This window comes from Zea mays, chromosome 1 (genome assembly GCF_902167145.1).
Source record: "Zea mays cultivar B73 chromosome 1, Zm-B73-REFERENCE-NAM-5.0, whole genome shotgun sequence".
Taxonomy (NCBI): domain Eukaryota; kingdom Viridiplantae; phylum Streptophyta; class Magnoliopsida; order Poales; family Poaceae; genus Zea; species Zea mays.
The window spans coordinates 224661826-224674075 of NC_050096.1; the positions used below are offsets into that span (position 1 = coordinate 224661826).

General features: G+C 46.1%; 1 protein-coding gene across 4 annotated transcripts in view; it reads left to right on the forward strand.

Annotated features, from left to right (window-relative positions):
- LOC103643333 (uncharacterized) overlaps positions 1-12250 on the forward strand; it is a 69006-nt gene that overhangs the window by 40650 nt on the left and 16106 nt on the right. For all 4 annotated transcript variants that reach the window (XM_008666491.4, XM_008666493.4, XM_020546709.3 and 1 more), the window contains one exon: positions 5984-7780. In XM_008666491.4, coding sequence (XP_008664713.1) covers positions 5984-7780 — 1797 coding nt within the window. The remainder of the gene's footprint in view (positions 1-5983; positions 7781-12250) is intronic.

A 12250-nucleotide genomic window follows, 5' to 3' on the forward strand; every position in this document is an offset into this window, starting at 1 on the left:
CGGAGGGCGCGTCGGAGCCGGAGGTGGAAGGTGATGAAGTGTCGGTCTCGTAGTAGACCACCTTCTTCATCTTCTTTATTTTGTCTCCACTTCGATGCGACTTGTGGGAAGAAGCTTTCTTCTCCTTCCCCTTTCCCTTTTTGCGGGACTCTTCGGATGAAGCCTTCCTGTGGCTTGTAGCGGGCTTGTCGCCGGTCTCCATCTCCTTCTTGGCGTGTTCTCCCGACATCACTTCGAGCGGTTAGGCTCTAATGAAGTATCGGGCTCTGATACCAATTGAAAGTCGCCTAGAGAGGGGGTGAATAAGGCGAAACTGAAATTTACAAAGTTAATCACAACTACAAGCCGGGTTAGCGTTAGAAATATAATCGAGTCCGCGAGAGAGGGCGCAAAACAAATTGCAAGCGAATAAGAAGTGTGACACACGAATTTGTTTTACCGAGGTTCGGTTCTCGCAAACCTACTCCCCGTTGAGGTGGTCACAAAGACCGGGTCTCTTTCAACCCTTTCCCTCTCTCAAACGGTCCCTTGGACTAAGTGAGCTTTCTCTTCTCAAATCAACCGGGAACAAAACTTCCCTGCAAGGACCAGCACACAATTGGTGTCTCTTGCCTTGGTTACAAGTGAGTGTTTGATCACAAGAAAGAATGAGAAAGAAGAAAGCGATCCAAGCGCAAGAGCTCAAAAGAACACGACAAATCTCTCTCACTAGTCACTAATGCTTTTGTGGAATTGGGAGAGGATTTGATCACTTGAGTGTGTCTTGTATTGAATGCCTAGCTCTTGTAAGTGGTTGGAAGGTTGAAAACTTGGATGACTTGAATGTGGGGTGGTTGGGGGTATTTATAACCCCAACCACCAAACTAGCCGTTTGGTGGAGGCTGCTGTCGCATGGCGCACCGGACAGTCCGGTGCACACCGGACAGTGTCCGGTGCGCCAGCCACGTCACCAGGCCGTTGGGTTCCGACCGTTGGAGCTCTGACTGCTGGGCCCGCCTGGATGTCCGGTGGCGCACCGGACATGCACTGTAGAGTGTCCGGTGCGCCACTTCGCGCGTGCCTGACTCCTGCGCGCTCTGGCGCGCATTTAATGCTTCTGCAGGTGACCGTTGGCGTGAAGTAGCCGTTGCTCCGCTGGCTCACCGGACAGTCCGGTGCACACCGGACATGTCCGGTGAATTATAGCGGAGCGAATTCCCGAAGCTGGCGAGTTCCAGAGATGCTCTTCCTTGGAGCACCGGACACACAGTCCGGTGAATTATAGCGGAGCGCCTCTGGATTTTCCCGAAGGTGAAGAGTTCAGCGTGAGGTCCCCTGGTGGCACACCGGACAGTCCGGTGCGCCAGACCAGGGCACACTCCGGTTATCCCTTTGCTCTTTTGTTGAACCCAATTCTTGGTCTTTTTATTGGCTAAGTGTGAACCTTTAGCACCTGTATAACTTATACACTAGAGCAAACTAGTTAGTCCAGTTATTTGTGTTGGGCAATTCAACCACCAAAATTAATTAGGAACTAGGTGTAAGCCTAATTCCCTTTCAAGCACAATGTTCCATCCACAAACAAATGGTCAATCCGAAGTGGTCAGTAAAACTATTGTCATGTATCTCAGATGCCTTACATGATATCGTCCCTGAGCATGGGTTGAGTGGCTACCCTGGGCGAAATACTGTTATAATACGTCATATTATTCAGCTTTGCAAACTACTCCATTTAGAGTAGTATATGGCAGAGACCTGCCAACCTGCTTCCCTATCAGTCAGGCACAACATCTAGTCAGATAGTAGATGAAATGCTCCAAGAATGCGACTTATTCCTTTATGAGGTCAGGGATAGACTGCTTCAGGCACAGGAGCATGCTCAACACTGTTATGATGGTTGTCATCGGGATCTAGAATTCTCTGTGGATGACTGGGTTTGGCTTCATTTGCTCAATCGTCAGGCCCAGTCTCTGATCAACAGACCCAAAGGAAAGTTGGGACCCCGTTATGCCGGTCCATTCCGTATAACAGAACGAATTGGCAACGTTTTCTATCGCCTGGAACTTCCACCTGGAGCGTGCATCCATGACGTCTTCCATGTGGGTATTCTCAAGCCATATCGGGGGCCTCCCCCTTACTGCTGCCTGCCCTACCAGCAATGGAAAATGGCCGGCTTCTGCCCTCCTAGAAAAGGTACTCAAGGTGTGACTATGGCGAGGTGAATGACATGTTCTGGTACAATGGAGCGGATTACAGCGCTGCAGCAGTTCAAGACCTCTTACCCTCAGTTCCAGCTTGAGGACGAGCTGTTCGCGGAGGACTGGAAAGATGTTATGATGGGCATACCTTATGAAAGAAGGTCTAAGCAGCCTCTAGGCTGGCCCCACTAAGAGGCCGATATTAGATGATCCAGGGAGATAGATTAGTTCATATGGATACAAATAGAGTTTGTTAGAATAAAGATATGGATTACAAAGAGTTTATTAAGGGAGTTTGTTAGGCTGAAAAGGACAAGATATAAGTCCTACGTCTATACCTAGATTGGTTTAAGCAATATTAATCTAAAGAAAAGAGATTGCACTTGCCTTCTGTTGGGGTTAAGGTTAACTGACACGTGGTCAGGTGGGCCCAAACACTCAAGAAGGGGGGAACAAGTGCTCAACAAAACATTAAGCAGGGAACTGTAGCTTCTTGTTAAGCATGTCCCATCAATGTACAATGCGATGGTATTTACAGGTAACCGAGTAGGTGGGTGTGCCCTCCTAAGTATTGTTATGCCCCTGATTATCTACTATAGCTCCGGAATATTCCCCCTTATGGGGTCATTACAGCGATGTTAAGTATAGTCTGATTTAAATGTACCACAGACCCTACCCCAAGGAGGGGCTTACAAATGGGCCCAAACGACAGCGGAACGCGGCCTGGGCCCCGCCGTTGGGCATCGGTTCCTTTGCCCGCGTGCAGCACCCTTCGCCCATGTGCGACACCCTTCGCCCTATGAAGCCGGGTCTTCGACCTTACTGAGACTGTCGTTGTTCAGAACTGTTCGAGCCGGCGGGGACGCCTTCGCGAAGCTACAAGGAGCCCCTTTTAAATGGTGCGGCCCTTCGCTTTGATGCCTTCGACAGCTCTGGTCGAAGACCTCGATTCCGATACCGGTCGAGGTACCCTTCGCTTCTTGTATCTGCGATAAAACCTGTTCAATTGATGTTAAAGAAAACTGATCAAGTGAGGCGGGCGGCCTTCGTTCCAACACCTCCATCCTATCCTTCGTTCACAGCCGGGCATGGAGCCTCCCACCGAGCGCTAGCACGGCTCCCGCACAACCTCCTTTCTCGCGGTTTCACAGGCGTGTGTGGGCTAGGGGTTCAGGTATATGGTGCATGGCGCATGTGGGCCCAACGTAGTCACATGGCATGGCATATGACGACACTAGACACACAGACATGGCTAAAAGGGGAGGTTCCTGGCTTAGGGTTGACCGACGAGGACGTCGGTCTTCTTTTTTTTTTCTCGAAAAACGCGCAGGAGAACTGCGCCTCATTATATTAAGAAGAAAAAGAAACCAGGGTCTAAAGGAAGGCCCAATACAAAGACCCCTCACGGGGGCCAGAAACACACATAAAGGAAGGAATCCATCTAGGAAAAAAAACTCACACACTGCCAGGAAAACCCCTAGGGCCCAGATAAGGTGGCTGCCAGGTAAGAAATGCCTTTTGCCCCCGCAATTTCCCAACGATGCATCTCTTCATTTGCCCAATTAAGGATTAGCGTTATATTTGGATTCCAACCATCAAAGACACATTTATTCCGGTGATTCCAAATCGCACAAGCACCCAAGATGATAAGGGAGTTAAGGCCCTTTTTGAGAAGCCCGCTCACTGCTCCTGCTGCCTTTTCCCACCAGCCTAGGAAGGAGGAAGCAGCCATCTGTGGTGCGAGAGAGTGCAACCAAAACTGTCTCAGCAAAAGATACCAGAATTCTCTTGCAAAGACACATGTCACAAGGAGGTGGCCCATAGTTTCAGCCTCTTGGTCACAAAGAAGACATTTCTCCGGATGATCTAGGCCCCTTTTTGCATGTTTATCTGCTGTCCAGCATCTTTTCTGAGTAACCAGCCAAATGAAAAACCGGCATTTGGGCGGGGCCCAAAATTTCCATACCATCTTGTAATATGCAAAGGAGCTTGAGCCAAGGAAAAAGCCTTTGTAAGCAGATTTGGCCGAGTATTTGCCATTGGAGGCTAAACTGAAAAGGTGTTTATCATCTATGCCAGGCTGCAGCTCAAAATCTGAAAGCAAATCCCAGAGGTGAAGATAATCAATGAGTACACCATCTGAGAGAGCTCCCTTAATATCGGAGACCCATTTCCTACTCGAGATGGCATCCTGGACAGTCCTGGTATTGACCAACCGTTTTGGGATTGCTCCGAAAAGTCTAGGAACAAGATCTGCAAGTATTTCTCCATGCAGCCATCTATCTGTCCAGAACTTGGTATTGGCAACATTTCCCACTTCAGAGATCAGAACTGCAGAGAAAAATACACGAGCCTTGCCTGATACCTGGATGGAGAGATCTGTCCAAGGTCGATATTCTGGCCCAGGTGGATTGTATGATATCTGGTTCCAAGGCTTAATATAATTAATAGAGTACTCATACCAATAAGATGCATCTTTTTATTCGGAAGCCTGTCTCGAAAGAACTTCGGGGTTAAGTGTGCTTGGCCTAGAGCAATCTTGGGATGAGTGACCGACTTGGGTGTGCATGAGTGAGGACAAAGTGCGCGCAAAAGATTCGTGTTGATCTGTTGATCCTGGAGTGGACGGAGTGTTACAAAATCACATCCTAGTAGCCACACCTATAACCTCCGTAGCCGGGGTGATCCTACCAGTACATATCTATTTTAAAATATTAGATTTGTCCTAACAGTTCGGGTACCCATTTTCATCCCTAATATGGGATAATATATCTCAAATGAAGTAAATCGTTGGACGTTGTAGTGGTATGTGTTGGGTGCGTAGCAAGCTGCACAGAGAGAAAGAAAGAAAGAGATGCAGCCATGCAGCCGAGGAAGATATGGCCTGTTGAGCTGTGTCCTACTGGCTACCAATTGGGTCATACCACCAGTCTATCCAGGCGCGCAGGAGGGTGAGGTTTATTCCTCTCACCATGGGTACCTAACCCACCCTGCTATAGTAAGCATTCTGCCTCTTGTTCTAAGCAAGTTCAAAAAAGCTAGATACAAATGCAAGGAGAGGTAATAGTAATGATAATACAAGGGGCTTAGAGACTTGGTCGTGCCTCACAGGTTGAGTGATGTAAATTATTGACCAGTAAAAGTGGAGGAAATATTTTTGTGGACTAGAGGAGTAATAAGCATTTGCTTGATCCATGTGCTAAATTGTTGTCGCAGATTAGGCAAGATGCTTGTTGGCCTACTTATCCATCTTAGCTAATGTATGTTCCTTTTTTTATTTTCTTGGCACAAAATTGGGAATTGGAATCAACTTTCCTAAATTCTGTTGTTTGGTTGCACGTGTAATTGAGATTTGGAATCAGACCCAATTCCTTGGAATTGGACTATAACTAGAAACCCCTCTCCCAGTACAAAGCCTTACCCCTCGGTATTGCGTGGATTTAGACCGCACAATTCCGAGCTCCAATTCAGTGACATCCAAACAATAGAACTGGAATTGCATCTCATTTCAATGCCATGCCTTATTTGGTATTCAACCCAATTCAATTCCATCATCTCCAATATCAACATCCAAACGGAGCCTTATTGCCATTTATTTCTGTTGAATCTCAATTATAGTTGATTTTTTTAAAAGGAGAATCTTAATTATCGTGCTGTGATAACTTGAGATAATTGTAGTATTTGCTTAAACTTTGCTCTATTTCGCTGGTCAGGCTGAGGGAACATGCAACTTTACAGCTGGAACTCTAAATACATTGTCTCTTGTATATGATATACTGCATGCCTAATTGTTTTCATGCTCACAGTTTGTTGATCTCTATGGGGGTATTAAAGAACTCAGAAAGGCATGGGCTCGGCATAGTATACTGTTTCCTCACAGCACTGGGAACATTTCACGACATTATTCTACTATGGGGAATAGCCTTCAAGAGACTAAGAAGAGGAGAAACACAGAACCTTTGATGATTGCTCGTGATCATTCTTTAGAAGATACAATGAAACTGAAACAGACACTCAAAACCGATGATTTTTCTCTTATAGTTGATAAAGAGAGTGAGCCACAAGTAGACAAGGACATTGTGGATTCAGGAAAAAGACATGGGGATGCGGGAGCGCAGAAAGCTTTAGATTTGGTCAATTCACACAAAGAGACCATCACGACAGCTCAGGAATGCACTGACATGGTTTACAGTGAACATATCCTGGACAAAAACAGAATAGAGAAGCAAATGAATTCACATGCCAAAGAAGATATTAATCAAGACCTAATCTTGCATGAACAAAATGATGAGAAAACAAATTCTCATGAGGCGGAGACTCCTGTAGCTGAGTCAGGTGACTGTGATTCTCCTTCCAAAGCAATTGCTAGCTCTGAGAACATCAATTTTCAGGGCAAGGTCATTGAGGTATCTGCAAGCAGCCATCTAGAAACAGTATGCTCAAAATATGACTCGCCGTCTGGACCAAACATGCACAAAGAAGGAAGTTCTTCTGGTCCAGCTCGAATATCTCCAGAGCTGGAGGAAAGGCACCATGTGGAGGTTCAGGTAAAAGTCGACACAGAGCATCATTTTTCTGTCAGTAATGCAAACCTAGAGATATCTTTTGATGGTCCAAATCCAACTGAATGTGACAAGGAAATCTCTGCCATTGGTCATGGGAGTCAAGACTATATTCAATCTTCGCAGTCACATCAACTCTCAGCCTGTGCAAAACCTTGGAGCTTGGACTCAGCGAAAACAAAATCGGATACTGTCAGTATTCAAGCTCAACTTCGAAACCAGTTGGAGAATGCTCAAACATATCAATCTAATAACCTTTCACAAAACATGCAACAACAAGAGCTTACAATGCCTCACAATGTTCAAACATCTGCACAAATTCAAGATCAATTGCTTGCACAGCCTAATCACAGAAACCAACAGTATCTCCAAATGATGCAAGGGTATGCAACACAAATGGGGGAATATTACCAACAACAACTGTATTACCTGCAGGCTCAGCACAATCAACAGATGCAGAGTCTGCAACAGCAACAGCTCCCGACTGAGCATCTTCAGCAAACTTTTATGCAGCAAGTACAGCAGCTGAACCAGCAATTGGTACTTTGGCAGCAACAAGTGCAACAGCAGCCACAAGTAGTACTGCAACAGGCACTGCCAGTTCAGCAACTTCCTGACGAAAAACAGGGTCAGTGTCCTTCCGGGGATAGCAAACACGGCCAAAATAAACAGCAGCAACAAGCACCTCAAATGGATCAACAAAGCCAGCAGTTGCAGCAACAACAGCTTCTTTATCTTCAGCAGCAACAACAAATGTATCTTATACAGCAGCAGCAGATGTATCAACAACAGCAAGCTCAGCAGCAACAGCTCTTACAGCAGCAGTTAATGCAACAACAACAGTATGTACTGCAGATGCCACAGCACCAGCAAGACTCAGTTCGGCAGCAACAACAGCAACTGTTTGAGCAACAGCAGCAGCAGATGATGCTTCTTCAGCGACAGCAACAACATATTATGCAACAACAGATCCAACCGTACGTGCAACAGCAACAAAACCAACAAGGGCCCAAGGATCAGACTTACAAGTCAAATCATCAGGTACTTACCCAAGTTCTGATAATACAATAAGTATGGGCATAAACTTGAGTTATAGCCCATGATGTACCTAACTTCTATTTTTAAACAAACCCTAACTTTAAAAGTTTCAGCGGTATTTCGACACCGAAGTTCAATTCTCTTGTCATTCTTTTATGTTCAATCCAGCTCCCCTGTCTTGCTTCAAGGTGCTGTTCTTCAGGCATCATAAAAAGTTTATCAAATCAAGCATCAAGTTTTAATGTGATCAAATATCGAACTTAGGTATAAAATTTGCCTCTTTGCTGTATGGAAAAAGTTAAGATGCATAGGAGAAGGCTTGTTCAGCATATATTCGTTAGTTGGTAGGTTATACTTTTTACGAACCAGTCTGACTTCTGTCCAGAGAGTGGAAGAGGAGAGCCAAATGAAAATGGAGTATCTCGTTTATTCAGATAATAGATATCCACTCTTGGTTTTGTTATGTTTATATCATAGTTATTAAGGCGGTAAGACGACATAAACCTGCCACACCCACAGCCGCTCTCCCGTCCCTTAGCCGCCAGCACAGTTGACAGCTCTTCTCTCTCCCTCCACACATCCACTCTCCTCTCTCTCTCTCTCCTGTGTCTGTAACACCCCGTCCACTTTCGGACTAGTGGTACTTACTCCTGCCAGCTCTCTAGGATCATATATTGTCCCCACAAACCAACACGGGCCTTTTGTGCGCATTTTGTCCTCACTCATGCACACCCGAGAAAACTTCCCGGTCGGTCACCCATCCCAAATTGCTCCAAGCCAAGCACACTTAATTTGGAGGTTTTTTTACGAGATAGGCTTCCGAAAAAGAAGATGTACCTCGTTGGTATGGATACATCCTTCAAAGAGCACCCTTAATTCACTAAAAATTTGTTGTCCGTGATAGCCCTCCCAAGTTATCAGGCCCACATGCACCGATCTTTGCCATTAACGGTCTTAGATTGGCTATACATGTGTACCATGGAACTTAACAAGGCTTTCGAGTTCAACAACTTGAACTCATTATCCCAGAGATCTTCCGCAAAACATGTATATTACAGTAATCACATTCGATACACACACTTCGGAGATAGGGCGGAAGACTTTACAAAACATTATTTATTCCAAAACTCAAGTTTTACATGCTAGAAAGAGTTATAATTATTACAAGTCTTGATAGAACTCAAAGTGCATAACTTACATACAAAACCAGGAAGGTAGAACCCTTCCAAAGCTCACACATAAACCTAACTAATCTTTCTTCAAGACTGGAAGCATCTTCCAGCCATAGGGACACCTAGGATACTCCTGATTACCTGCAACAACATGGGTTTTTGAACCGATACTCTATTAATTCTATTAAGCCTTGGTCTAGGATATCACCATCACAGGGCCAGGATATCACAATCCACCCCCCTTAGTAGACCGACGTCCTCGTTGGTCAACCCCAATCTAGGAACCTCCTCTCTTACCCATGTCTGTGTGTCTAGTGTCATCATATGCCATGCCATGTGACCACTTTGGGTCCACATGCGCCATGCTCCATATACCTGAACCCCTAACCCCACACGCCCATGAAACCGCGAGGTTCGGCTTTGATACCACTTGTAGCACCCCATCCACTCCTGGACCGACGATACTTACTCCTGGCAGCTCTCTAGGATCATATATTGTCCCCACAGACCAACACGAGCCTTTTGTGCGCACTTTGTCCCCACTCATGCGCACTCGAGAAAACTTCTCGGTCGGTCACCCATCCCAAATTGCTCCAAGCCAAGCATGCTTAACTTGAAGATTCTTACGAGATAGGCTTCCGAAAAAGAAGATGCACCTCGTTGGTATGAATACTCTATTAATTCTATTAAGTCTTGGGCCAGGATATCACATCACTTCTCTCTCTCCCTCTCCCTCTCCTCCGCGCCTCTCCTCTCTCCGTCACCCCTGCGCCTCTCTATCTCTCCTCCCCTACGCCGCTGTCGCACCTCTCTAAGCGCCGCCGGCGCTGCTGGCTGTGTCGCCCCGTCGCCGCCGGGCCTCCTCGCGCTTTATCCTCGCAACAAGGTGAGAGGATGCCTTACGACTCGAGCGCGCCTTACCGCCTAAGCTTCGCTTTAGCGACGCCTTAATTACTAAGGTTTATATATTTCTATCATGGATGTCCTCTACTCAGTTTCATGGACCCTTTTACAAAGATAACTACTTAACCAAACCCCTTATTTAATATATTTTCCCTTGTAGTTCATGGCTACTTGGCTACACTACTGAATCAAGATTCAATATTCATTTGAGTAATGCTACACCTCAATGATTTCAAGTCGCCTGGTCGAACCCTGGGACCGACTAGGCGACTAGTCGCAATTAGGCGACGACTAGGGCGATTAGTCGATCCCTAGTCGGTCCCCATTTGTCCTAGACCTTTTAGACTAGTAGGTATACTTATATAGGTATATATATACATAAATATACCTATGCATTATATAAATTAGAACAAACAACTAGTATAAACAAAATAACATATTGCTTTATTGTGATTTGTTACTTACCTGAACCTGACTACCTAGCAATGGCTTAGGAGTAGAGCAGTAAGCCAGCAACCATCCACTAGTTTGGCACTAGGCACTGCCAGAAATACAGAGAAGAGGAGAAAGGGGGGGACCTTGAGATGACGAGCTCATCTCGTCAATGGTGCTGGTCTGCTGGAGAGTGTAGACGTCGGTAGTCTGTCACAGTCGCCGCCGGTGCTCTATCACAGGTCACCGCCGTCGTTGGTACTGGTCTTCTAGACTGCAGCAGGACAGCAGCCGAGCAGGCAGAGGCGCTGGTGGAACAGGCCAGCAGGGGCAAAGGTGAGCAGCCGCTGGTGCTCTGTGGCCGCCGGAGCTGGATGTCCGGTCTGTTGCGCAAGGGCAGCCGTCGGCGACCAGGTATGAAGGCTGGAGGTCGGGCAAGAGAGGAGGTGTATGTGTATGCTGGTTTTGGCGGCTGGGCAGCTGGGTATGGGCAGAGGAGAGAGGAGGCCAGACTAAATGATACTGTAGATGGGCTGAAAATGGCCCAATACCAAAACCCTAGTCAGGCGACCAGGAAACACTAAGCGGACGATTAGTCGCCCTAATCGACGATTAGTCGAACGACTAGGATGACCAGTCCATCTAGTCGAGTTGTCTGCCTAATCAGACACAAACAGGCGACCATCCCGACTAATCGACCATCTCGATTAATCGCGATTAGTCGGACGACTTGAAATCATTGCTACACCTACAAAAATGTTTTACAAAAAAACTCGACTTGCATTGTATGCTAACATTGACAACAATCGTGCATGCTGATTTTAACTTAATTAAAAGGTTATCTGTGCTGGTTGGTGGTCGAAAAAAAACCTTTGACCAGGGGGAGACATATCCCTCGGATTTTGTTTTATGAAGTTTGTGCCATCCTTTTGAAATTGAACTGGTGACAGGGGTTTCATTGACCCCTGGACTTCCGCGTTCTTACCAGTGTAAGTCAATCGGGAGAATTCAACCGTGGTGCGAAAGGGCCTCTAGCTGAGTTGGTTAGGTGGTCTGAGTAGCACTCCTCAGGTCATGGGTTCGACTCCCCGCGGGAGCGAATTTCAGGTTGTGGTTAAAAAAATCCCCTCGTATGTCCCACGCCAAAACACAGGTCTAAGGCTCAGCCCCGGTCGTGGTCGTTCTCACATGGGCTTCGATGCCGTTGTGTATGGGTGGGGCAGGGGTTTGGGGGTTTTCTCGACCTGTGTGAGAAGGTCTTCTTCTTAATACAATGCCCAGGGGCTGTCTTACCCCCCACAGTTCGAGATGGTGGATCATGTTAGTAGAGCACAAGTAGAATTTGTGTAGACCATTTTGTTAGTTAGCATCTTGAGCACATTTGACAGTATGAGGTAAACTCTATTCTTGAGGAAAGGGTTGTTGGTCATCTGCTTCGATTCTTGAAGGGAGATCAAAACATGGCAACACAATTAGAGATACAATACATTTGTCCCTTCAATCTATCTCCTAAAGGAGAGCAGGTTGAGGGGAGAAGACCATCATAATTATGATTCTGAAGTAGTTAAAATAAACAAACATAATTAATGAAAAATCATTACTATCATATTCTCTTCCTTTTAATACAAGTGATTACAATTATACCTCCGAAGGCTGATACAACAGTTCTAAGGTGATAAGGAAAAGTATCTTCAGAGTTTGAGCAGTCCTGTTCCTAAGTGTCACTCGTGCATGGCTCTGTACCTCTATTTATAGTGGCGAATTGGTATACAACTTTGCATAACGTTACAACCATGTCTTCAGTTCCTATACACATAAACTGCGAAATTCATGAATGGCATCACCGTCTTTTCCCTTATAGACGTGCTGAACAAGCCTTCAGAATCTCCCTTCATGTGGTTAGCCGAAGACCTCCTTCATCCACCCGGTTGAGGGTTTCATTTCTGGATAGCAGAACCGAAGCCTC